General features: G+C 40.3%; 1 protein-coding gene across 1 annotated transcript in view; it reads right to left on the bottom strand.

Annotated features, from left to right (window-relative positions):
* Window positions 1–25,393, bottom strand: part of LOC136879121 (delta(24)-sterol reductase) — a 59,201-nt gene extending 33,808 nt beyond the window's left edge. Inside the window, exons 1-3 of the mRNA XM_067152868.2 lie at window positions 25,122–25,393; window positions 2,126–2,281; window positions 929–1,034 (exon numbers count right to left, since the gene is read on the bottom strand). Coding sequence (XP_067008969.2) covers window positions 929–1,034; window positions 2,126–2,281; window positions 25,122–25,316 — 457 coding nt within the window. The 5' untranslated portion in view covers window positions 25,317–25,393. The remainder of the gene's footprint in view (window positions 1–928; window positions 1,035–2,125; window positions 2,282–25,121) is intronic.
* Window positions 25,394–25,675: the final 282 nt, after the last annotated feature.

Genomic DNA, 25,675 nt, shown 5'->3' on the forward strand with positions numbered 1-25,675 from the left:
ATGGATTCAGCATTAGAGAGCTGAATCTCTCTCTCTCTCTCTCTCTTGTGTAGACTATCCAGTTTTTTTTTTACAAGTTGCTTAATGTCACATCGACACAAGTAGGTCTTACATAAAATCAACTTCATGGTCCGTATCGCACTTTAACAGATTCACAACTGAGTATTTTTTATTTTCCACCTTGTCGATACATTAGTTGCTTAAGGCAACTTATTGGTTAAAAGTGGTAAATGTTTCGTATATTATTAACATCTTCAGCCACATAACACTGTTTAGATGAAACAATTCATATAGTGACATATATTTCTCTCATTGATACTTTATCGACAAGGTGGAAAATAAAAATAGTTGTGAACAAGTAGGTCTTACGGCAACGATGGAATAGGAAAGGGCTAAGAGTGGGAAGGAAGTGGCCGTGGCCTTAATTAAGGTACAGCCCTGACATTTGTCTGGTAGTGAAAATGGGGAAACCACGGAAAACCACCTTCACAGCTGCCAACAGTGGGGTTCGAACCCACAATCTCCCGAATGTAAGCTGGCAGCTACGTGACCCAAATCACGTGGCCACTCACTCGGTTTGACCATCCAAGTAGAATCAGTCAACATACTTGTTTGGAGAGTAACAGATTAGGGTTTGAGTTGCAAGGTGGTCATATTTTCACCACCTCTGTCTTACAGAATAATGATGACTTTAAGTGAAACTATCTCCTAAAATCATTGTAAAACTTCAAGAAGAAAAAAAAAAGATAAGTCAGTTTCTGGCGTGATAAATTGTGTATTGTCAAGTGGTTTTACAGACATTTCTCATCCATTTGATGACTTCAGAGACAGACAATTCAACATCAAATACCTGAATTTGTATCCACACAATGGTCAACATGCAAGCAACATATTTACAAAAATTGGCAGTAGGTCAAAGAGAACTTACCTACAGTAAGATCATCAAGTTCTGGGACAATGGGAATAGTCCAACCTAAAGGAACTAGAGTGGCTGTCAGTTGACCCATGGAAACAAGTGGTTCACAGACCACAGTCTGAAATAGAAATGTATTTGAATGTATCATTGCATGAATATACATATTTTAAGCAAGAAATTATTTTTTATACTTAATTACTCAACCATTTATGAATATTATATATACAGTACAATATATACTTTATATAATAATCTAAGACTTAAAAAAATTGACAGTATGTAAAATGGGTTTAAACCACTTCTTAGATCTAATTATAAAGCTATGTGTCTGTGACATCTAATGTTGAAGATGACACAGACACCATGTTCATGACCCAGAGGAATCAAGCATTGAAGGTTAAAATCCCCAACCAGACCAGGAATCAAACCCAGGACCCTGTTAGCCAAAGGCCAGCATACTAACCAGTTAGCAACGAAGCCGGACAAAACAAAAATTCTCTGCAGTCCTAAAATTGAAGTCTTTTCTGGAATGAGGAGATGATCAACAAATTTTTGAAAAGTGGGATATCAGTGGAAGTAGGGTGTATCAACACGCTTCTAGTCTGTGGTGTCATCGTATGTCCTACATTGGAACTTCAAGCTGGTTTACAGCCAGCAGAACTTCGTCCTCTGTGGGGTGTAAACATATCCTGGGTGTAAGGATGGAATATCAGTCAAGATGGTGGACAGTGCATGTGTTGGTACATCACCAGGTGTAATAGATCATTTAAATAAAGATCATAAAATGAAATGACATCCATATTTTGAAATATTCTCTTGACATTTTTATGTTATTTTTATTGTTATTGTTGTTGTTTTCATTATTACGCTAATAAAGTTTCCTATCATTAGTGTTCCAACTGCATGTACAGGATTTCTCTTCTGTTATAAAACCAATAAATGTAAGACATACTTGTAGATTATTTTCCATTGTATCACTCCCAGTTCATGCATTATTTTTAAAACCTTAAGTTATAACAAAAATTATTTCAACAGTTCAACTCATTTGCTCTTGCATATGCAGTATACCATGAAATAAACCCCAAAAATAATTTTTCTCCCTCCTGAAAAATTACTGATTTGTTGGTTACATCCTTATTCTTGAGAGGCCTTCAATTATTACTAATTTCCTCAACACGGTATCTGTGTGAAGTTGTAAATCTGACTCACTTGTTTCTCTTCATCGATCTCAAGAATATCCACCAAGTTGACGTGGATATTATACAGTGTATTCTTGTACTTGGGCTTTCGGAGAGACATGGTCTGGTAGCCCGGTCTGGAAGTACACATTGGCACCTTTGCCCCAGATGTCTTCCATTCTCGTACCTAAAAAGTAAAACCAGTGTTAGTTAAAGAAACTACACACACAATTTACCATAATGCCATACTTTCTTTATTCAAGTCAAGTAGGGTGACCATATGCTGTCTATTTTTTGGAAATATACTCTCTTATCAGGCAAAGAAACATCTGGGTGGATTTTTTGAGAATTTCGCAAATGTCTTTATTTTTTTATTTTTTTATTAGCAAAATTTAATTTAAATCATTATCATTGCCTCCTGCCACCAATATATTGTTTAGTTAAAAGCCACACAAAAGATAATTCAATTACAATTATAGATGTTATAGCTGGGGAAAAGCTGTTCGCATTATTTAGCATATTCCAAGGAAATTGTTTACATTAGTACACTATATATAACATACAGAGTATATCTAAACACTTGTAACAGATGATGGCAGGGGGTGGGGGAGTGAGTGAGCTGATTCCTGGGATCCAAACAAGAAAATATGTCCCTATGAACATATGCATATTTCATCTCTGAGAGATTCAAACACTTTGCTTAAGAATGGGAATGATATCACGTAGTACAGTATCTAGCCCTCACTATTCTCAGAGTAATGGGAAAGCAGAAGCTGCAGTTATGTCAGTTATGCAATTGATGAAGGAATGTGAACAGTCAAATTCTGATATTTGTCTAAGATTACTTCACTAATGTAATGATCTATGTGATTTTAAAGAAAATAAAGAAAACAATGAAAGAGCAGTACAGCTAACATGCTCCAATAAAGATTGTTACATAGTATATAACAGATAAAGCTATAACAACAAAAATTGTTTATCTAAAAACCTCAAAATACAACGCTACAACACAGCAGTCAAACCGGAATGCCTATACACAATTGAATGTCTAGTTCTTCAGTTTTGTTTGTCAGTGTCAGGATATTTAATGTTCCCACTCTGATTCATTGTCTTCATTTTATATAGGTAGCTGGTGTAACATCAGGCTGTAAGCTGTCGTTCACACCAAACTGATGTCGTTGTCATGAATTTCCACATCTGAGGCTCATATTATTCTTGAAAACAATTTCCTCAATAATCCCTCTGTTGACCTGCTGAGCCTAACAAAGAGGAAGATTTTCTTTCAGGGTTTTCTCCCTTAGCCTTTGATGTCCAGTCACCACAACCTACAAGGCAGCAGGTTGTACTCATATTAATCCCTGAATACATGGCTGCCTCTTCTGCCACCTCCACCGTACCAAAGTCCACCTTCTCCGCTGCAGATGCCGTTGAGGTTTTCACTCATAACCCAGAGCTTGGACCCTTATCAGATGCTACACACTGGGCCAGTATGCTCTGGAACTCACATAGGCAGGGGCGCCACTCCCTGGGTAGGACTACCTCCGAAAAGGGTCCCTACCTGCTACCTATGATACAGGAGCTAATGTATATAATTATTTGCTCAACAATGAATTCCTATTGCATAAAGTATATTCTCTACTGGTCTGGAAGTGAAGTAGAGTCTAAAAATGGAGTGAGATTTTTTATACATAAAGACATAGATGCTGTAGTCAAGTCGAGTTTGTTAGTGTGAGTTATCTGTGAACTTAGGAAGAAAAAATTATAATGTTATCCAAGTCTATCCCCCACAGATAGGATGCACAAAAGAGGAAAAGGCCAACTTCCTTAATAACTTGAAAGAACACACAGAGAATGAAAATCTAATTGTAAAGGGTGATGTTAATTCACAAATTGGTTCACAACGAGCAGGATATGAATCCACACTGAGCCCTCGTGCAATGGGAAATAGAAATGAAGAGGGAGAATATATGCTAGATCTATGCATGAGAAACAACCTGATAGTGAGTAACACTTGGTTCAAGAAAAGAAAATCACAAGATATAGCAGGGATGATAAAAAGGATACAGTAATAGATTATATTCTGATAGACCAAAATGTATGGAAGAATGTGAATGATGTTAAAGTCATTCCAGGTGAAGACCTTGGCAGAGACCATAGACTGATGGTTACAGTTACTGCAGAGAAAAGACCTCCCAGAGTCTGTAGGTAACAAAAGAGTAAAAAAAACAAAAACTTGGTGACTTTCTGAGCCAAGTGTAAAGGAAGAATTCAGGGAAGGTGTCCGCAAATTGTTGCAGAGAGAAGAACTGAAATTGGTAGATGAAGAATGGGACACCAAAGAAGGTTGTGGTAGGTACAGCAGAGAAAGTATGTGGACGACAGAGCCAAATATGAAAACCTAAAAATCTGCCTGGTGGAATGATGATATTAAAAAGGTAATCAATTACAGAATCTGTGCAAAAAGAGCCCTATATCAAGCAAGAATATGGGGAGATCATCATGTAATAGAGGAGAAGCTGTCAGATTACAGAGAGAAAAAATTACATGTCAAACAGTTAGTTACAGCTGAAAAGCAGAAATGCAAGGAAGATCTAGCTACCATAATAGCACAGGATGGGAATGAAAAATGGTTATACAGAATTGTTAAGAGTAGAAGAACTGGAACCAAATCTATCCAGTCTCAGTATTCTCCCCAGAAATTTTTGTCAGCGGGTGGGGGAATACTACTTCAAAAATGCCAATCTATTCCCCTTCAGCATTATCAATAATATCAGAGAGGTAAACATTAACTGCAAAATTGAACTATTTCACTGTTATCATGAACAAGACAAAATAAGATATTGCTTTGTCTACCATTACAAAATTTAAATTTACTTTTAGCACGATGCTTTATATATTGATTCTTCTTTGAGGCCCAGTTGTCTGCAGCTCTTACATAATTGAATTCTGTTGAGTATGGTCCCTCTAGCGAAATTAGCATCAAATTGTTGAGTGTCGTCTGCTTTATACGATTCCTCAAACAGGTTTTTAACTCTCTTCAAAGCCGAAAATCCCCTTTCACATTCAGCTGTGCTCGCAGGTATGGACAGTCCAATAGCAGCCAGTCTTGCTGATTTTGGAGAAGATTCCTTAAGCTCGCATGTTGTTGCAAATTTCATCATTACTTGTTTAGGTCTTAACCTGATGTAGGACTCTCCTTGGATCATTTTTGATGAAACAGATCATTCCCGTTAAGGACTATTGTAATTTAGGACTGGAGGGCTTCCCATTTTAGAGTAGAAATCCAAAAGCAACTCAGAAGCTTCATTCTGATCTTGAATTTTTGGATTAAACTCTCTTGAAAAGCAGGAAATGATGGATATATCTGGAAATCTGTGTTCTAGATATTGGATAACAGTATACGTAAAAAGCAAAGTCACCTCCGTAGAGGCCATGAAGGCCCTTGGAGGAGTGAAAGGTAAAGGCTTCCACCATCGTTAACCTCGGCACATGATGGGGTAGAGTGGTTAGCTCTACGCCCGGCCGCCTTTGCCCCCAGGAATTAACCTCGTACTCATTTTGGGTGTAGGCTGAGTGAACCTCAGGGCCATGTGCACATAACAGTATATGTACTTGTCATAAATTGTTGTTTTGAAGGTCACAACATTGACATCTGAATAAGTCATGTGGAAGTCTGACCATAGATCTTCTTAGAGACTATACAGCAGTGTCATGAGACAACCATCTAGTAACACTGGCCATTTTTAGTTTAATTTGAGGGCAGTCCATGATATTATGGATTTCAGTTAAACCAGCCATCCTGACTCAGGAATTTTGAAAAAAAAAAAAGAGTTGCTGTAAAATATCATTAAACTTCACTAAATAAGGCACTTCAGCTGATGCTTGGGCACTAGCAAGTACCAATTTGTGGTTTATGCAGTGACAGTTTACCATGAGTCCATTTGTTTTTTTCTCTTAGCAGTGTTGCAATTCCCTTTTGCTTACCAATCATGACAGCTGCCCAATCAGATGTAGATCTACCAAATTACAAGTTTTTAACCCTAAATTTTCAAGGGTTTCAATTAGTTTATTTGTTATGGTCTCAGCTTTACCATCAATGATGCTGCAGGTTGACACAAAACTAACATTAACCTCTTTTTAAGTTGGTTGACATATTTTATGTGCACAATAAGTTGCTTCAGTACAGAAATATCTGTCGTTTCATCACACAGAACACTGAAATAATCTGCTGAATGTAAGCCCGATGTTCTTTAATAAGGTACCGGTATTTCACATCTAATTTTTGAAGCTATAGGCCCTGACATCAAGTAACTCCTGCATTATTCTTTCTGAGTATAATTAGAATTATCACCAATAGGATGCTTTAAGTATGTATAATCCATAGCCTCGCAGTGTTTGAGCAATTTTCCGTTGTAGTGTGTGGTAGGCTAGTTCATTTTTTGCCAAACAATACTTTGATATTAGGGCTCCGAGAAAAGCATCTCTCTCTAAATTGTTTAAAATAGAAACTGTATTTTCTATTTGCCCAAATTCAGTTTCTTCAAATGCACATCTTTCACTTAAGTTTGAACAAAAATCAGTATACAGCTTGCTTTGTTCATGGTCAATAGTAGCGTAAGCTGGGATTGAGACACGGGCTATCACTAGCCTTAGGTTACCTCTTTTTGATGGTTGGTTAAAGTGAACGTCAAGCCTTCAGCATTTTGAGCTGCAGCCAGTAGCCAGCGGAGAAGCCTGCTGTGATGTCAAGGCTGCTTTACAGGCTACAGCCCCGGCCTCTGCTACTGCCAATGCTCAACCCCTGACCAGTGGAGATGGTAGCCTAAGGTTTAGCAAATGGAAGTCCGGCTTTGTGGCGAAATGGATAGAACATTCACCTTTGGTCCGATGGCCCCGATTCATTTTCCAGAATCAACCCCCTCACACTATTGATTCCCCCTGGATTATTATTATTATTATTATTATTATTATTATTATTATTATTATTATTATTATTATTATTATATGTCGTGGAAGAAATCTGCAGAAAAACTCGAGCAGAGACCAACTACCACGGAGAATAAGGAATTGTCCAACACATCAACAGTGACATATGACTCGGAGGAAGATCAAGGAAAATGGGAAACGTTTCTGTCCAAGAAGAAGAGAAAGAAGAAGAAGAGTGAGGATAGGAAGCACGAAGATATCCCAATGAAACAGGCCAGTAATAATCCTGAAAGTACAATGCTTAGCGAAAGTGGGAAACGACCTCATTCTAAATCTAGGAGTCGCTCAGAAGCCGTAATCACCAAACCAATGAACAGTAAGACTTTCGCTGATGTTTTGAAGGATATCAGAGACAGGGTGAAGCCGGAAGACAGTGGAGCAGGCATTCGATCTATCCGTAAAACAAGAGCGGGAGCTATTCTTCTTGAATTTAACAAAACAACTAAGATGGAAAATAGGGAAGTATTCAGCAATTCTCTGAGAGATGCCCTCGGACGAGATGGCGATGTAAAGGCTTTAATCCCCCGAACTACACTGGAGATTCGAGACATGGATGGTGTCAATACCGCCGCAGATGTGGAGGAAGCTGTAAGACGAGATTCCGGCAATCCCCATGGAGAACTGAAAATATCGGTCTCGAAACCAAACAGCTGGGGACAGAAACCTGCCATCTTCGAAACCAAAGACGAGGACGCTCAGAAACTACTGGAAGCAGGAAGAATCAAGATAGGATGGCTATACTGCAGAGTACGAGCTAGAACTATGTTACCTCGCTGCTTCCGATGCCTATCATACGGACATCTGGCAAGGAACTGCACAGGCCCCGACAGAAGCAAGCTCTGTTTTAAGTGTGGAGAATCTGGCCACAAGGCAGTAGACTGTAAAAAGAACAATCCACGATGCATGCTTTGTTCAGACAAGGGTGTCAATGAAGCTGAACGAAATCATATTCCTGGATCGGGAGCATGTGCAATATTTCGTGAAGCTCTGGAAAAGGCAAAAAGTCATAGTAAATGATGCGAATACTTCAAACAAATATCCACAGGAGTCAAACAGCTAACAATCTTATGACACAGCTGATTTACGAGATGGAAGTAGACTTAAAACGGTCCACCTTTTCAATAAAAAATGTTATATTTTATTTATAACATGTATTTGTACTTGGAACTAGTTTCGATGCTGTGTTTGCGTCATCATCAGCCAAAATGGGAAACAGGCAAGCATGTAGGCATTTATGTTACACAAGGCGTTACATTAAACAATACACATCTTACAAGGAGATAAAAACAGGGACGAATATAGAAAACAAATGAATCGTTGAGAAAACAAAAGTTATACAAATTAAAAATAACCTTAACCACACATCTTGCAGTGCGAAAGTGTTCTTCTTGAATGATTCCTGAATGTAAAACACACGCGCACACATTTCTGAGGAGCCAGCAGGCAGGACAAAGTAAAGTGAAACCTTAAGAGTTCTTCTGAGAAGAGTTCATCATTTTTCTATGTTCCGACTAACTAATGAAGTCTCCCTTGAGTTCCTGATAAACATACACAACAGGAAATTCTCCTTCACTCTCAACAATAGCTATAAAGAACAACGGTAAAATTTTAAATATTGCGCAGAGACGTGAAAGCATGATTTTGAACATGATATAACTCCTTCAGATAACCCAGTTTTTACACAAGGTGTTACATTAATTAATACACATATTACGAGGAGATAAAAACAGGGACGAATGTGGAAACACATGCATCGTTGAGAAAGCAAAGTTATACATATTAAAAATAAGCTTAACCACACAACTTGCAGTGCGAAAATATTTGCCTTGAATGATTCCTGAATACAAAACGCACGCGCACACACTTCTAAAGAGCCAGCAGGCAGGAAAAAGTAAGGTGAAACCTTGAGAGTTCTTCTGAGAAGAGTTCATCATTCTTTCTATGATCTGACTAACTAATGAAGTCTCCCTTGAGTTCCTTACTTTTTCCTGCCTGCTGGCTCTTTAGAAGTGTGTGCGCGTGCGTTTTGTATTCAGGAATCATTCAAGGCAAATATTTTCGCACTGTAAGTTGTGTGGTTAAGCTTATTTTTAATATGTATAACTTTGCTTTCTCAACGATGCATGTGTTTCCACATTCATCCCTGTTTTTATCTCCTCGTAAGATGTGTATTAATTAATGTAACACCTTGTGTAAAAACTGGGTTATCTGAAGGAGTTATATCATGTTCAAAATCATGCTTTCACGTCTCTGCGCAATATTTAAAATTTTACCGTTGTTCTTTATAGCTATTGTTGAGAGTGAAGGAGAATTTCCTGTTGTGTATGTTTATCAGGAACTCAAGGGAGACTTCATTAGTTAGTCGGAACATAGAAAAATGATGAACTCTTCTCAGAAGGACTCTTAAGGTTTCACTTTACTTTGTCCTGCCTGCTGGCTCCTCAGAAATGTGTGCGCGTGTGTTTTACATTCAGGAATCATTCAAGAAGAACACTTTCGCACTGCAAGATGTGTGGTTAAGGTTATTTTTAATTTGTATAACTTTTGTTTTCTCAACGATTCATTTGTTTTCTATATTAGTCCCTGTTTTTATCTCCTTGTAAGATGTGTATTGTTTAATGTAACGCCTTGTGTAACATAAATGCCTACATGCTTGCCTGTTTCCCATTTTGGCTGATGATGACGCAAACACAGCGTCGAAACTAGTTCCAAGTACAAATACATGTTATAAATAAAATATAACATTTTGTATTGAAAAGGTGGACCGTTTTAAGTTTTTCCTATCATCCTTCTCAGTTCAATACGGACAAAAAATGAAATTCTTAGGTTTAAATGGAAGTAGACATCGTTATTATTAGCGAACCATATCAAGAGAGAGGACGTCGTATAATGGAGATGGTAGCCAGAACAGGTTTGGTGGTCAACAACATTGGAAATGTGCCAACATTTCGATGGCCAGGATGTCAGGGAACAATACCGAATGTAACCTTCTCATCAGAGGATATTACGCCTAAGATTTATGAATGGCAAGTGATCGAGAACTACACGGGGAGCGATCATCAATATATCATCTTTCGACTGCTCCAAGAATCTCCTCAAGAAAGAAACATCTTGCGCAGGCCAGCACGGTGGAACATAGCCGGTATTGACAAGGAAAAGTTCATTGATGTAATTCGGAATGGAATGGACAACATAACTGAAAAATGTTTTGCTCGTAGAGGGAAAGAAGCAGCTGGTGTATGTGTTGAACTCACTATGCAGCTAATCCATCAAGCATGCAACGCCTCAATGTCCCGAAGGAGACCGCGAAACAGCAAGCGCCCAGCGTACTGGTGGACCAAAGAGATTGCTGAACTGAGAAAGAATTGTCTGCGACTTCGACGCAGGGCTCAGAGGATGAGAGGCAGTCAAGAGAATACCTCAGTCACAGCGGAGTACAAGTCAGCGAAGAAGGAACTCCGTAATGCCATCAGAAAAAGTAAAGCCGATAAATGGTGGGCACTGGCTAAAGAAGTAGAAGATGATCCATGGGGACAAGGTTATAAGATTGTCATGAAGAAACTCGGGACATTTTCAACCCCGAGTGCGGATCCGCAAACAATTAAACAAATTGTGGATACACTATTCCCAGACCATCCAGAGAGGATTGACTGTGACGATGAGAAAGAACTGGATGATATACCCCTCTTTACTGTAGAAGAGCTGAATAGAGCTATTAGCTCTCTTAGAAACAAGAAAACTCCAGGACCAGATGGTATACCTGCAGAAGTGCTAAAGATAATAGCAGAACTATGCCCAGAACTGTTGCTGAATATGTACAATCATTGCCTGCAAATGGGTGTTTTTAGTCCCCGATGGAAAATGGCTCGTTTGGTTCTGATCAGCAAAGGAAAACTTGGTGGTTATAGACCTTTATGTATGCTGGACACAGCTGGAAAAGGCCTGGAGAAACTTCTGCAGCCCAGAATCCTCTCAGCAGTTCAACTAGCAGGGGATCTATCTGTTTACCAACATGGATTTCGGAGAGGACACTTGACGCTAGATGCAGTGTGGGAGGTGGTGAATACAGCAGAAAGGGCACAAACGGGCAACCATCATTCCCGTAAATTGAAACTTCTTGTGACCCTGGATGTGAAGAATGCCTTCAATTCGGCAAGATGGAGCGACATGTTGGTAGCTCTTGAAGAAACTTTCAAGCTACCAATATATCTTATGCGCATAATGAGAGATTACTTCAAAGATCGCACTCTGTTGTTCGATACGTATGATACGGAAGACGGAGAAAAGACGAAGCGTCTGACGGCTGGTGCAGCGCAGGGATCGATCCTTGGTCCAGATCTTTGGAACATAATGTATGATGGCTTGTTACATTTGGAGATGCCAGAGGACACGAAGCTTGTGGGCTACGCTGATGATGTGGCCGCCTTGATAGTAGCTCGTAATGTTGAAATGGCTCAAATTAAACTGAACCAGGTGATGCGGCGCATAAAAGAATGGATGATGAGCCACAATCTAACGTTAGCCGAACACAAAACGGAGATAGTTCTTCTGACGAGGAAAAGGATCGAAACTCTTGTACCAATGACTGTTGGAGAGTTAGTGATAGAAACATCTGCGAGCACAAAATATCTAGGAGTGACACTTGACTCCAAGCTCACATTCTGGACTCATATTCAGAGAGTGACAGACAAGGCAGTAAAATACATGACTGCACTTAGCAGACTAATGGGAAATATTAAAGGTCCGAAGTCCAGTAAACGATGTCTTCTCATGTCGACGGTTCAGTCAGTGCTTCTATATGCTTCTGAAATCTGGGCTGAATCCTTGAGATTTGCTTGGTATCGGAGAAGGATAGCTGCCGTACAACGGAAAGCGGCTTTACGTATTGCATGTGCATACCGCACTGTTTCCGAACCGGCAATCCTCACGGTGGCAGCAATAGCCCCAATAGACCTACTCGCATTGGAGCGGCATGAAATCTGGCGTACCAAAGGAGAGCTGGGAAAGAAATGTGCAAAGAAGCACGCCTTCAGTCAACTGATGAGGCGATGGCAACTCAGATGGGAAAGTGACCCTCGAGGCAAATGGACCAAGCGACTGATACCACGCTTGGTTATCTGGGTTGAAAGGGCCCATGGTGAAGTAAATTACTACCTCACGCAGCTTCTAACAGGACATGGATATTTCCGGAAATTCCTGCATAAAGTGGGCAGAGCGAGTGACGCAGCATGCATATACTGCGATGACATTGACGACGTATATCACACCTTTTTTGTATGCGGCCATTGGACGATTCAGAGAAGATGTGTGGAAACTGAACTAGGAGAATTGACAACAGATAATGTTATTTCGGTGCTGCTGCGAAACCAGGAATCCTGGGATCGCATGGCAGTGCATGTGGAGGACATCCTTCGTCAGAAGAAGAAGGATTTGGAAGCATACGAATGTTCGTAAAGGAGAAATGAAGAAAGAAGACGTCTGAAGGACAAAGCATGATATCACCCTGAAGTAATGCGAGAGCTGTTCCGGGGTGATGACTCACATCGTGGGAAAAGGGTGTGTGGTTTTTAGTGGGTAAGAATCCCACACACTTGTGGAGTGCGGACCCTTCACAAGTGTCTTTTTGAAGATTTTCCACAATTCCTCGTAAAAAAATATTATTATTATTATTATTATTATTATTATTATTATTATTATTATTATTATTATTATTATTATTATTATTATTATTATTATTATTATTATTACAGCGGTCACACCCATCGTTCACTGGTTAATTAGCTTCCTCCAGAGATCAGTGGTGGTGTCTGACCCATGATCACGGGCTCGATTCAAACTAACAAAAGAAAACACTAAACCTGAAAGATGGCATTTCATTTTAGCAGATCTACCAATAAAAATAAAACTATTTTGCTCCTCTAACAGCAGCCCTGCAGTCTCTTTGTACAAGGATGTAGAACTAAATGGGAGTGAAGAATACCCACACTCTCTTATCTACATCATTAAGTCAGAAATATGAGGTGAGGAAGTATATACGATGAGTAATGCATGGTTGATGGCAGTGGCGATCTGACGGACCAAAGCCTAGCACACCTATCCTCCACCGGTCCCCGCTCCTATCCGATATCCAGCAGCAAGCCGCGTGTGATGAGTCGTGGGGAGAGGGGTGAGAGTCTGGGCTGCAATATCAGTCTCCAATGCCTTGCTCTCAGAAATATGTGCGATGTATTTTCTCAGTGCTTTCAAGTTTTGTAAAGGGAATAATGTTTAAGATGCTTACATTATAATGTGCTTTAGACTTCCATCATTCCCAATTGAGATTTGGGCTTCACTGATAGCCTTGTTAGCCCTCAGTATACGCCACTGATGGTCAACTAAACTCTCCTTTCAAAGTCTTGCACACAGTATAGTCACCTGTCACTTCCTTCTTTATCGGTTTCTTCAATGAACATTTTACACATGTGGAACATAACTACCATTTTCTTTCTCAACTAACCACATAAATTGCTTAAACAAGCCATTGCTGATGTCCGATAAGCAGTGTTTAGAAGAGTGTTTCACTTGTGGTACTTTTATTTTGAATACTTTCCACTTCACCAGAAGAGCCGGCCTCAAAAATGCCTTTTTCAGAAATCTCATCAGGTGTTGAATTATTACTTTTACTAGGTTCTTTCTTAAAGAAACTTAGAAGAGTAGATGTTTGACTAGATTTTCTGCTTTCGTTACCATATCTGTGTTGGTGCGACGTAAAACAAATAGCAAAAAAAAGTTTTCCTGCTCATTTTGAGAACACAAAATTTGGCGTCAAGAATACGAAGAAATGAAACAGGCAGTTCAATTTAGATCATTCCCACCAGAAATTGAAAATAAAACCAATATTCGTAATGAATTAGAAAGTAAAGCACAAGTGGAAAATACTTACATTCTTCTTATGATGCCATCTCCCTCCGAAGGTTGGCAATCCAATTGATTATGATTACACGCGAAATGGCAGCACGGAAGTTTTCTATCAACGTATGTCTATACCACCGCCGCAAGTCTTTCAGCCAGGAATTTCTCCGTCTTCCCACAGATCTTTTCTCATCAATTTTCCCTTGAATGATCAGTCGGAGAAGTTCATATCGTTCACCACTCATGATGTGCCCGAAGTAGCTGAGATTACGCTCCTTGATGGTGATAAGAAGCTCTTTCTTCGTGTTCAAGATGTTGAGGACATCTTCATTTGTCTTCTTTTCTACCCAAGATATTCGGAGTATTCTGTATAAGTACATTTCAAAAGATTCAATCTGCTTCTCCAATATAGGAATGAGCGTCCACCCTTCGAAACCATACAGGACAAGAAAGACATAACAACGTAGCATTCAAACTCTGAACTGGAGGATGAGTTCTCAGCTGGTGAATAGGGTCCTCGTGGTATTGAACATTAAAAAAAAATTTTTTTTTGTCTAATCCTGGATTTCACATTTTGAATCGGAATGCTGCTTCACTAGAGTTCTAAGATATTTGATGGAAGATACTTGTTGGACGATGTTGTTGCTGATGTAAAGGAAGGCCTGTTTTGGTGTTTTCGAGAATACAATTAGCTTGGTCTTGTTAATATTCAAGGATAAACCGTAGGTTTCACTGGTCCTCACGATGTTGTTTATAATGATTTGAAGATCACTAGGGTTGCTGGCTAACACAATCGTGTCATCAGCAAATCGGATGTTATTAATGGCACAGCCATTGATCTTGATACCTACATTAACATCTTCCATAGCCTCTCTGAACACAGCTTCAGAGTAGATGTTGAAAAGGAGTGGGGACAAGACACATACCTGGCGGGCACCTCTTCGTATAGCTACAGTATGTCCTCAATTGTAGTTCCTTCTATTTTGACCTCTGCCATTTTATTCCAGTACAAATGGGTCATGATACGAAGATAACCAACATCTACACCAGTAGTTTTTAAAATCTCAACAAGTTTTGCATGAGATACGCAATCGAAAGCTTTTCGGTAATCGATGGAGCAAGCGTGTACATCTGCATTCCTATCTAGGCATCTCTGGGTCAAAACACGCAAGGAAGAAAAAAAGAGCCTCATGAGTACCCAGTCCATTCCTAAAGCCAAACTTAGTATGTCCAACTTGGCTTTCGCATTTGAGGTAGATTCGAGTGTGGATGATACACAGAAATACCTTTAGCACATGGGACATTAGGCTGATCATATGATAATCATCAAAATGTGATGCACTAGCCTTTTTAGGTATGGTGACAAAAGTAGATCTTAGCCAGTCAGATGGAATTCTACCAGATTTATATATTGTGTTGTAGTTAGCAGCTCTAGTCCTCTGCCATGGCCTTCAGCAATGAGTTCGAGAGTTTCTGCATGAATCTTGTCCAGACCTACAGCTTTTCCATTCTTGTGGAGTTTGATTGCATACAGTACTTCCTCTTGGGTTATATTTGGACTTGTTTTGCTGCCTTTGCCAATAAAAGGTGGTTTGTCTGCCCTTACATCGCTAAGTAGGTTTTTAACATATTCTTTCCAACACTTCAACTTGTCTTTGACTCAGTGGCGTATACTGAGGGCTACCAAGGCTTTCAGTGAAGCCCAAATCTCAAATGGGAATGATGGAAGTCTAAAGCACATTATAATGTAAGCATCTTAAACATTATTCCATTTACAAAACTTGAAAGCAGTGAGAAAAAACATCGCACATATTTCTGAGAGCAAGGCATTGGAGGATGATATTGCAGCCCAGACTCTCGCCCCTCTCCCCACGACTCATCACACATGGCTTGCTGCTGGATATCGGATAGGAGCGGGGACCGGTGGAGGATAGGTGTGCTAGGCTTTGGTCCGTCAGATCACCACTGCTATCAACCATGCGTTACTCATCGTATATACTTCCTCACCTCATACTTCTGACTTAATGATATAGATAAGAGAGTGTGGGTATTCTTCACTCCCGTTTACTTCTACATCCTTGTACAAAGAGACTGCAGGGCTGCTGTTAGAGGAGCAAAATAGTTTTATTTTTATTGGTAGATCTGCTAAAATGAAATGCCATCTTTCAGGTTTAGTGTTTTCTTTTGTTAGTTTGAATCGAGCCCGTGATCATGGGTCAGACACCACCACTGATCTCTGGAGGAAGCTAATTAACCAGTGAACGATGGGTGTGACCGCTGTAATAATAATAATAATAATAATAATAATAATAATAATAATAATAATAATAATAATAATAATAATAATAATAATAATAATAAAATCAGAACAAGAAGTTGTAGGATAAACATTTTAAATTAATTGTTTAAAAAGAGGACAGCCCTTCTTGTGTTAATGATCTTAAATCATATACGTACTTACCTGAATAATTCACTTCCACATTTTGAACGAAGATTCTGGTAATGCCGATTCTCTTTATTTGCCTTATGTTGCACCCACTCAGAAACGTCTTATGGCTAGTGTGGGATAGGACAAGCCTTGGACTGCGAAGGAAGTGGCAGTGGCTTTAAGGTACAGCAGGTCCTGCATTTGCCTGATGTGAAAATAGGAACCACGGAAAACCAGATATCAGGGCTTTCGACAATGGGATTAAAACGCACTATATCCCGAATGCAAGGTAGGAGCTATATGCCGCGAACAACGCAGCCAACTTGTTCAGTAGTAGTGGTACGGTAATATAGGACTGAAAGTTCTCATATTACTCCGTATCGTAGGCAGAGGGGGTGAGGTGACTAGGAAATTCAAAACATTGTAGGTGTGGTGTTGGATAGTAAACGTCTTGTGATGGTGGTGGTGGTGGTGATTATTGTTTTAAGAGGAAGTACAACTGGGCTACCATCCTCTATATAACACTAATCAGAGAGAAAAAATGGAAGGTGTCCGACACTTCAAAAAATGAAGGTATCGGCCAAAGGAAGACAAGGGCCACGAAGAATGACTCCCTAGGCCTCCATACGTAATACCGTCGGGGTCGGAAAAGAACAAGAGTTGACCAAGAGAGGTCGGATAGGATAGATTAAAGTGAGGAGCCTGGCACAAGTAAGTGGAAGCAATGCCAGGACTCAGCTAAGGGCCGCGTGGTCGCCAACCCACACTCCAAAGTTCAGAACCCACGGGGCCCCTTTTAGTCGCCTCTTACGACAGGCAGCGGATACCGTGGATGTTATTCTACCGCCTCCACCCTCAGGGGGCAAGCGTCTTGTATCATCGTTGTTCATTATTATATTTATTTTCAAAATGCCGGGTACTGTGCTCTGTAGGATACCATTTAATAATAAATAGTGTTATTGGTTTTTCGTCCTACCAACTACTTTTTACGGTTTTCGGAGAAGGTGAGGTGCCGGAATGGTGTCGCGCCGGTGTTCCAATTCGGGCACAAGGTTGGCGTATTTGAGCGCTTTCAAATACCCAATATATCAACTTGGGCAGAAAGCCACCGCTCTACCGTCTGAGCCACTCAGGCAGGCTGTAGGCCTATGCCGTTTATTGTGTTTCGCTGCTTCGTCAGTTCGTACAACGAAATAAAAGTGACCAATTGTACACATGCTGGATTGTGTTACAAGCACAGGCAACGTAATTCTGCTAATCGCCAACAGTGTAACTTACGTCTAGCCGTTGACAAGTGTGGTGCTTGCATCGTTGAAAATCGGCTATATTCGGTTATACTCTTTACTGGCCCCGCCCGCCCTTCTGTACGAGCAACGTGGCATTTGAAAGGTAGTCCGGAGCGGACATAAATGCGAGCAAATACAGTAGAGACAATACGCGACACTTCCGTATTTTTTGCTATTTGTTTACGTCGCACCGACACAGATAGGTCTTATGGCGACGATGGGATTGGAAATGCCTAGGAAGTGGAAGGAAGCGGCCGTACCCTTAATTAAGGCACAGCCCCGGCATTTGCCTGGTGTGAAAATGGGAAACCACGGAAAACCATCTTCAGGGCTACCGACAGTGGGCTTGAACTCACTATCTCCCGATTACTGGATACTGCCCGCACTTAAGGGACTGCACTCCCGTATTTAGCCTTGTTAAAATGGGAGACAAGTCGCAAGTGGCGCTCCTAGTGGCTTGACCTGAAAATTCGCGCTAAATTCAAATATCAATGGAAATGTATATAAGGAAATGGATAAATACATTACATCTAGAAAGAAAGTGTTACTAAGATAATAACTTCAAAGTTGCTAAAGCAAGTCTGGATAAATGAATGAAGAATTATTTAACAGGTTATTATTTAAAGACTGAAATTAGACATATAATCAAGATGTGAAATGGACTGCTGTGATAGGGCTTGATCTTTCATTTATGAATTACCTTTTTAGCTTTAGAATTCCTGCCTGAACGTTCACGGCTAAATTTTTCTTTTTTCTCATTTAAAAGCATTGTATCATCATATTTAAACTCTTGTCAACAAAAATATCGGCACATCCCTTACACACGTGATTAAATTAATTTACATTTATGAGCTGGACATTTTTCCTTTTAACTTGAAGCCTACTAACAGAAAGAAAATCTATAAATTTAGCCTCAAAAACATTCTAACTTTCCCTATAAGCAATACTTGCCATAATGCCATTACATTAGGGTGAAGCAAATTTGCATCATCATATTGTTTCAACAAAATATGTACATTTCTTAAATCACCCATATTTTCTTCAGTGCTTGACAACGCATTACGGCATTCCAAATGGGGTAACTTGGAACACAAGCAGCCACACTCATTTGCATATGTATTTTCCTGAATTAAATCAAACCCACAGATCACACCTACAACACGTCGGTATTGAAGGTTAACTGCTGCACTATTCAATAAAATATGCGTATTATATTTTAAGCCAGTTAAAATATCGGTCGAGCAGGTCAAAAGATTATGAAGTACTATAAAAATCTCTTTGTCACTGGAAGAATATATATGCAAACACAATATTACTTACATTTTCTTGTCACGAGGGCAACGGAAGAAAGACCGCGCATTCTTCTCTACTTCACAGTTAGTGCAGCCAAACACAGCACATACCTTTCCCCTCATGTTGAGAGGAGATATCAAGGAATGACACACGCTACTATCTAATTATGTTAACTCACTGGAAACGCATAAATAACACCAAAACTTCACACACAAACACACGTGCTCTTATGACAGAATCAGTAGTTCTCAGGTCAATCCGCTAGAGAGAGCTGTAATAGCTGTTCCTCGATAACTCGCTGAGTGTCGCGTATTGTCTCTACTGTATTTGATGCGAGCATTGTCGCATTTAAAAGGAAGGTGGGAGCGGGAAAGATTTCAGATACCGTATTTAAATGTGAAATAACATTGTACCGGTACTTACCGAAATGCTTCTGTTCAAGGCTTGCAGATACTGTATATTTTCGTGGTAGAATACACTGTCATTCAAACCACAATTTAGTCACTTAATTTTCAGGGAAGAGTACCTACACTATGAATCAGTCACTCAATAAATGAGAACGTTCTCCTAATACACTAAAGTACACATAATATTACGATAAAATCACACGGTTTTTTCACTTCACTCTCACGGTAGAGTAGACCAACTGTCAGTCACTCAAGAAAAGAGAACAGTCTCTTTTGAGGTTCAAATTTAGTGATTTTTGCTTCAGTAAACTCTGGCGTAGAAATGTTTTGATTTTCGGGCCTGAAGAGTTGGAAAGATGGACTTAATTTGATTCTAAATAATATCTATGTCTTCTTCTCGGTCGATTTGATCGATGATTTCTTTGAATGCATGTAGAAGTTTTGCCTTACTTTGTTCTATGTTTACACATTTTCTCGTGGCATCTGTAGTTTGTAAATGTCTAAGAATAATATCTTGCTCCTCAATGTGTTCTTGAATAATTAGGATACTTTCTGAAGACTTCGTAAAGTTCGTGTTTCGTGATGAAACACTCCATATTTCTCTCTCGCGAGACAGCAATTTCCTCAGACAGCACCAGTGAGCTTTTGGTGTCGTTATCGAATCACGGACAATTTGCTGGTAACTTTACCTTTGTGGAGGTGAATCAGTCTATCATAGAGTTTATCACACACAAAAGTCATAAGCGTATTAAATGCTATATGCAACCTCTTTTTTCCCCACCCATGTAAATGTGCTTCAATACACTATGCATTCGTTCAAGATGCATATTTGTGTTCCATCCAGAATGCAGGCGGTGACAGTAGGCCAAACTGCAAACACACGGTTTGTACTCATTATCGAAATAAAACCCAAAATCTCTGGTATTTGGGTCATTTTTCTATGTGATTAAATCTTATCCTGTCATTTTAGTAAATGATACCTCGTCCCTCTCAAAGTCCGCAGCAGTTTGTACACTTCATCCTGTTTCTCACGACCGTTCACTTTTGAAAGATTTTTTTCGCCAGGTGTGGTCAGCATGTCACGAACAAAATAGGCGAAATTCGGGAGGTAGCATTACCGTAGCTCAAGCATTATGATGAATTTCTGCCGTATCTGACATAAATACTCCCAGTTGCAGGACTTCTGACAGTGCATTTCTTATAACAGATAAGAACAGTGCCATGACACATGCGTCGCTTCTACTTGAAAATATAAAAGCACATGGAAATCCCTGCGAAAGAACGAGAAGAGTTGTAGGCCTAAGTTCAAATTCGTAATTTCTGAGGCCATAAATACCATCAAACCATACAGAATCGTTGCCATACTGTCGAAGCATTTCCCTCTGTGTTTCATTCATCATAATAAGACTGAAGTCATCAGCTTGCAGGATGGGTTTCTAGAAGAATGTGGTTTGTGAAACACCACGACATCAGCAGCAATCTCCATCTCATTAATCCAGGATTCGTCAGACTCGAGACGTACAGTAATTTTTCTGTCGAACTGCGGGCGATTTTAAACTGTACTGCTGCTCTACATTACATATATCATTTCTAGTGAGTAGGTGGATACGTTCTAGCCCTGAACTACCCAAAGAACCTCTAATGTCATCTAGTATTTTAATGAATGGAACTTTCATCGCAATCTTCGCTACAACGTCAGTTTTTTCGGTGTGCGATAGTCTTAAAAAAACTGTTACTTCGCCTGGCGACTGAAAGCTTGCATGAATTTTTGCGGGACAATATCCATTAACCTTGTTGCTCCCTAACATTTTACAGTGGCGTATAATTTTGCTTTCAGTCTTAAAGTCACTATCGCGATGACATTTAAATGACATTTTTTGCACACCTATCTTTCTTATTAACATATTTTGACCGCCATACAACAACCTCACAGACTTCTTCTTTTTCGGTTTCACCTTTCCTATTATAGAACTCCTCTTCACTCGAAAACTTGATTAGTGCTCTGATGTGTAGTGGCGTATAACATCATGTTTTGTAGCGCGAGTCTCGTTACAAAGTGGACACTTGGCATTACTGACCTCGGTGTTGAGCGTTTCCCTTTCAAATGACGCGTCAAGGAAAATTGCGAGTCGGTTATAAAATCGCATAAATTGCAGATAAACTGTGTAGTCGAACCTGAATGCTTCAGCTTTATATGCTTCAGCAAAGTTTTTTTTTTTTTTTTACAATTTGTTTTACGTCCCACTGACACAGATAGGTCTTATGGCGACGATGGGATAGGAAAGCGCTAGGAGTGGGGAGAACGTGGCCGTGGCCTTAATTAAGGTACAGCCCCAGCATTTGCCTGGTGTGAAAATGGGAAATCATCTTCAGGGTTGCCGACAGTGGGGCTCGAACCCACTATCTCCCAGATGCAAGCTCACAGCTGCGTGGCCCTAACCGTACGGCCAACTCGTTCGGTCACCAAAGTTTTGTTGTGACTAGAAGTCGTAGCGCAATGGCTGCATGCAACGCGATCCATGTTTTCATTAAATATTTTGTTTAAACAGGATATTTATCCTACAATATAAGTACAAATAATACGTTAAAATTTACACAAGGCAGATATACAGTGGCACAAATAGTAGCAGTATTACTCTAATTACATCTTCACTCACACAACAGAGGCAAAAACCGAGGAAACTAACTAATCAACTGCAGTAGCAGCGATTGAGAATTAAAAGTAGTGGGAAAGGGGGGGGGGGGGGAGATTTACAGACAACAAAAAGTACGCGGGTTTCTGGGATATAGCGGGCGGTGCCTGGAGGGGGGTATAAATCAAAACTGAAAATAAGCTACGAAATGGGTTTTTAATTCTCTCTGAGTCAATTTCAACAGAGAGGTAAAGGTTGACAGTTTAACAACGTAAGTGCAGTATAATATATTTTGACCGGGCGAGTTGGCCGTGCGCGTAGAGGCGCGCGGCTGTGAGCTTGCATCCGGGAGATAGTAGGTTCGAATAAGACCTATCTGTGTCGGTGCGACGTAAAGCCCCTAGCAAAAAAAAATAATAATAAATATATATATATATATATATATATATATTGAGATTTTGATTCAATACTATACAATTAAACTTTCACCAAACGAACAATATTTACACATATATTACAATTAAATAGAAGTATGGCGTGATTATACAATTAAAAATCATTTACCATTTGCTACGCACTAAGAAACTAACAGACACTAAAGAGACTGCCAGACTGACGAATGCGCGCGGTAAGCGGATGAATCATACCTCAGAGTCCATGGCCTTGGTAAAATAAATATACACCTGCTACCCTTCCTCACAGCACATACAAAGTGTCAGAGCCATCTACAGTTACTGCAACTATACAATAACTGTAGTTGGCTATGAAAGTGCCCACTACTTGCCGTGGAACAAATGGGTTATCCGCGTCGAACGACACTTTGTGGGTATTTCCGCTAATAATTTGTGTTAATAATTGAAAAATGAAAATCCACACCTGTTTCCAGTCATTCGACCGGGTCAGGAATAGAATACATATAGAGCCACTGTAGAATAGAAGTAGAATAGAATGAATGAAGCTCCCATCTAGTGGCGAGGATAGGAAATGTGCCAGCTGCCGAAGCCTGTCGCACTCCTCTGAAGCAATGATAAATGACTGACAGGTGAAATGAAATGTTAATGGAGAGTGTTCCTGGAATGAAAGGTGACATGGAAAACTGGAGTACCCGGAGAAAAACCTGTCTGCTTCCACTTTGTCCAGCACAAATTTCACATGAAGTGACCGGGATTTGAACCATGGTATCCAGCAGTGAGAGGCTGGCGCGCTGTCGCCTTAGCCACGAAGGCTTCGTGTGTTAATAATTAAAGGAAATAATTAGCTGATAAGACAATAAGGCTTGTACAAATTGCTTGTTTTCATAATTCATATAATCCTAGTTTCTGCTGGGTAAAATCGGGTACAAATGTAATGTTTCTTCCACAAAGTGGAGGGCAACTGCCCGCTCCCCCTCGCCACCCACCTTATCGCCGCTACTGATCAACCGTACACGTTAACTGCACAGTACACGGAGCAGAAAATAACATCATAACCCACACACGACATACAAAACTGAGAAAATTAAGTAATAATATTATTGGTGCGAATGCATCTGATAAAGCGAACACCCACTTACGCAGCCGAAACTAGCATCGCAAACTAAGAAACCTTCTAACCGAACGTACCCGACCGCAGCCAAAACTATCATCACAAAAAAAGTGCGGGACCAGTAACGAGTGAGACCGAATATTGCCGATTTTGAACGATGCAAGCACTACACTTGTCAGCCGAAATTACCCGACCGCAGCCGAAACTATCACCGTTGACCATATGGCCGATTTTTCCAACGATGCAATCATTACACTTGTTGGCTAGACGTAAGTAACAGTGTAGGCCTACTTTACTAAAGAAAAAAACGTACCGGTAACTGAAATATTATATATCCTTTGCGTTTTCTCTACAATGTATGGAGTTGCGAGCCGCACACGTAAAGAGCATAATTTATGCAGTTAATTTGTTCGATCTAATCTATTAAAAGTAACGCACTATAAGCGGAGGAAACTATATGGATGGCGCTTAAACTATGGGGTCCCTATTTCGCCTTGGCACCACCCAGAACGCTGTGGCAGCCACGTTAGCCACTCTATAGTCTTCTTTCTAGCTCGTAGGTCGCTAACCTACCCTAGCCTATCGAGTCCAATCGTTTTGTCACTAACCTACCCTAATCTACCCAGACCAATTGTTCTGTCACTAACCTACCCTGACTTATCCAGACCAATGGTGGTGTCACACGAGATACTAGAGGCCTAAGGGCCGCTTCTCGGTTCTAACCTGGGGGCTTACTTGCCCCCAGACCGATGGTCTAGTCACTAGCCGGACCTGACCTATCCAGACCAATGGTTTTGTCACTCCCCGGACCTAACTCATCCAGCCCAATGGTCTTGACACTACCCGAGCCTAATCAATCCATCCCAATCGTCTTGTCACTAAGAATGCGTAAGTTGGCAAGTCTGTCGAGTGTTACGTGATGTCGCCAAAGCCGCGCCATGTTGGATCTCTAACCTCACTTTCGTACGGAAGTTTTACCTTATACTCTAAGCACTCACCGGTTTATCTGTTTTACATAATTGAAGTTCATATTGGAGATTATTTGAAAGTATCACTGGTTCCTAGGGTGGTGGTGATTATTCTTTTAAGCAAAAGTGCAACTAGGCAAATGTTCTCTCTTAATATTAACCAGAGGGGAAAAGAGGAAGGAGGTCCAACCCATCGAAAAATTAAGGTATCGGTCAAAGAAAGGGAAGGGCCCCGAAGGGCGTGAAAATGAAAGACTCCCTAGGCCTCACAAACCACTGGGGCTGGAAGAGAACACGAAATTACCATGAGAACCTAGACAGGATAAATAAAAGTGACGATCCTGGCACAAGTAAGTGGAAGCAATGCCAGAACTCAGCTAAGCGTCTCCTTTGCCACCAATCCACGCTCCCTAGTGGAGAGTCCCTGGGGTTTCCTCTTTTATTCACCTTTTACGACGGGCAGGGGATACCGTGGATGTATTTTACTCCCCCAAGCACAGGGGGATTTTTGACCAAGCAGGTCCTCCGAAAAGCCGTATTCGTTGATAAAACAGTACTGGTTAGAAATAAGACCATATTATTCCCTGGGAGCAAAGATAGCATTTTCTTACCTGTTTCTGGACGTATTTCACTTTCTTCTCATGCTGTTTGGGAGCACTGTTCGTTTTGAAGACAATCCAGTTGCGGGCATAGCTATACACTTCGTAAGCAAATGAAAGAGGAAGCAGGAAAAAACAGGCGAAAACCCAGCGGTAATTAATAATGATATGTTGGAGGGCTTTATCCCAACCTCCCGACGTCAACATGGTGGTGGCTACAGGTTGATCACTGCTACTCTAATCCAGATCTGTCAGCCCACTGAACCACGAGCTGGATGGGAGTGAGAGTGGGGGGGTCCGTCGTCGAGACACGCGAGTTGAATGCGAAGGTCATGGGTGAAGTTCATACACCACGCGACTGTGGCCTCGCGATATCAGTTACGTCCAAAGATGACACTAACGAAATTCAGAAATCTTTACTTATAGTTTCAAACCAATGCTGGGTTTTAGAAGAAGATAAACTTTAAGTGAGTCCGCTAGGGCAGTCCACTGGTAAATATAAATCGATGGTAAATCATTACGAAAGTAACATGGCTAAAACCATGAAAGATTGACGCAAGTCAGGT

This window comes from Anabrus simplex, chromosome 8, assembly GCF_040414725.1.
Source record: "Anabrus simplex isolate iqAnaSimp1 chromosome 8, ASM4041472v1, whole genome shotgun sequence".
Classification (NCBI taxonomy): Eukaryota; Metazoa; Arthropoda; class Insecta; order Orthoptera; family Tettigoniidae; genus Anabrus; species Anabrus simplex.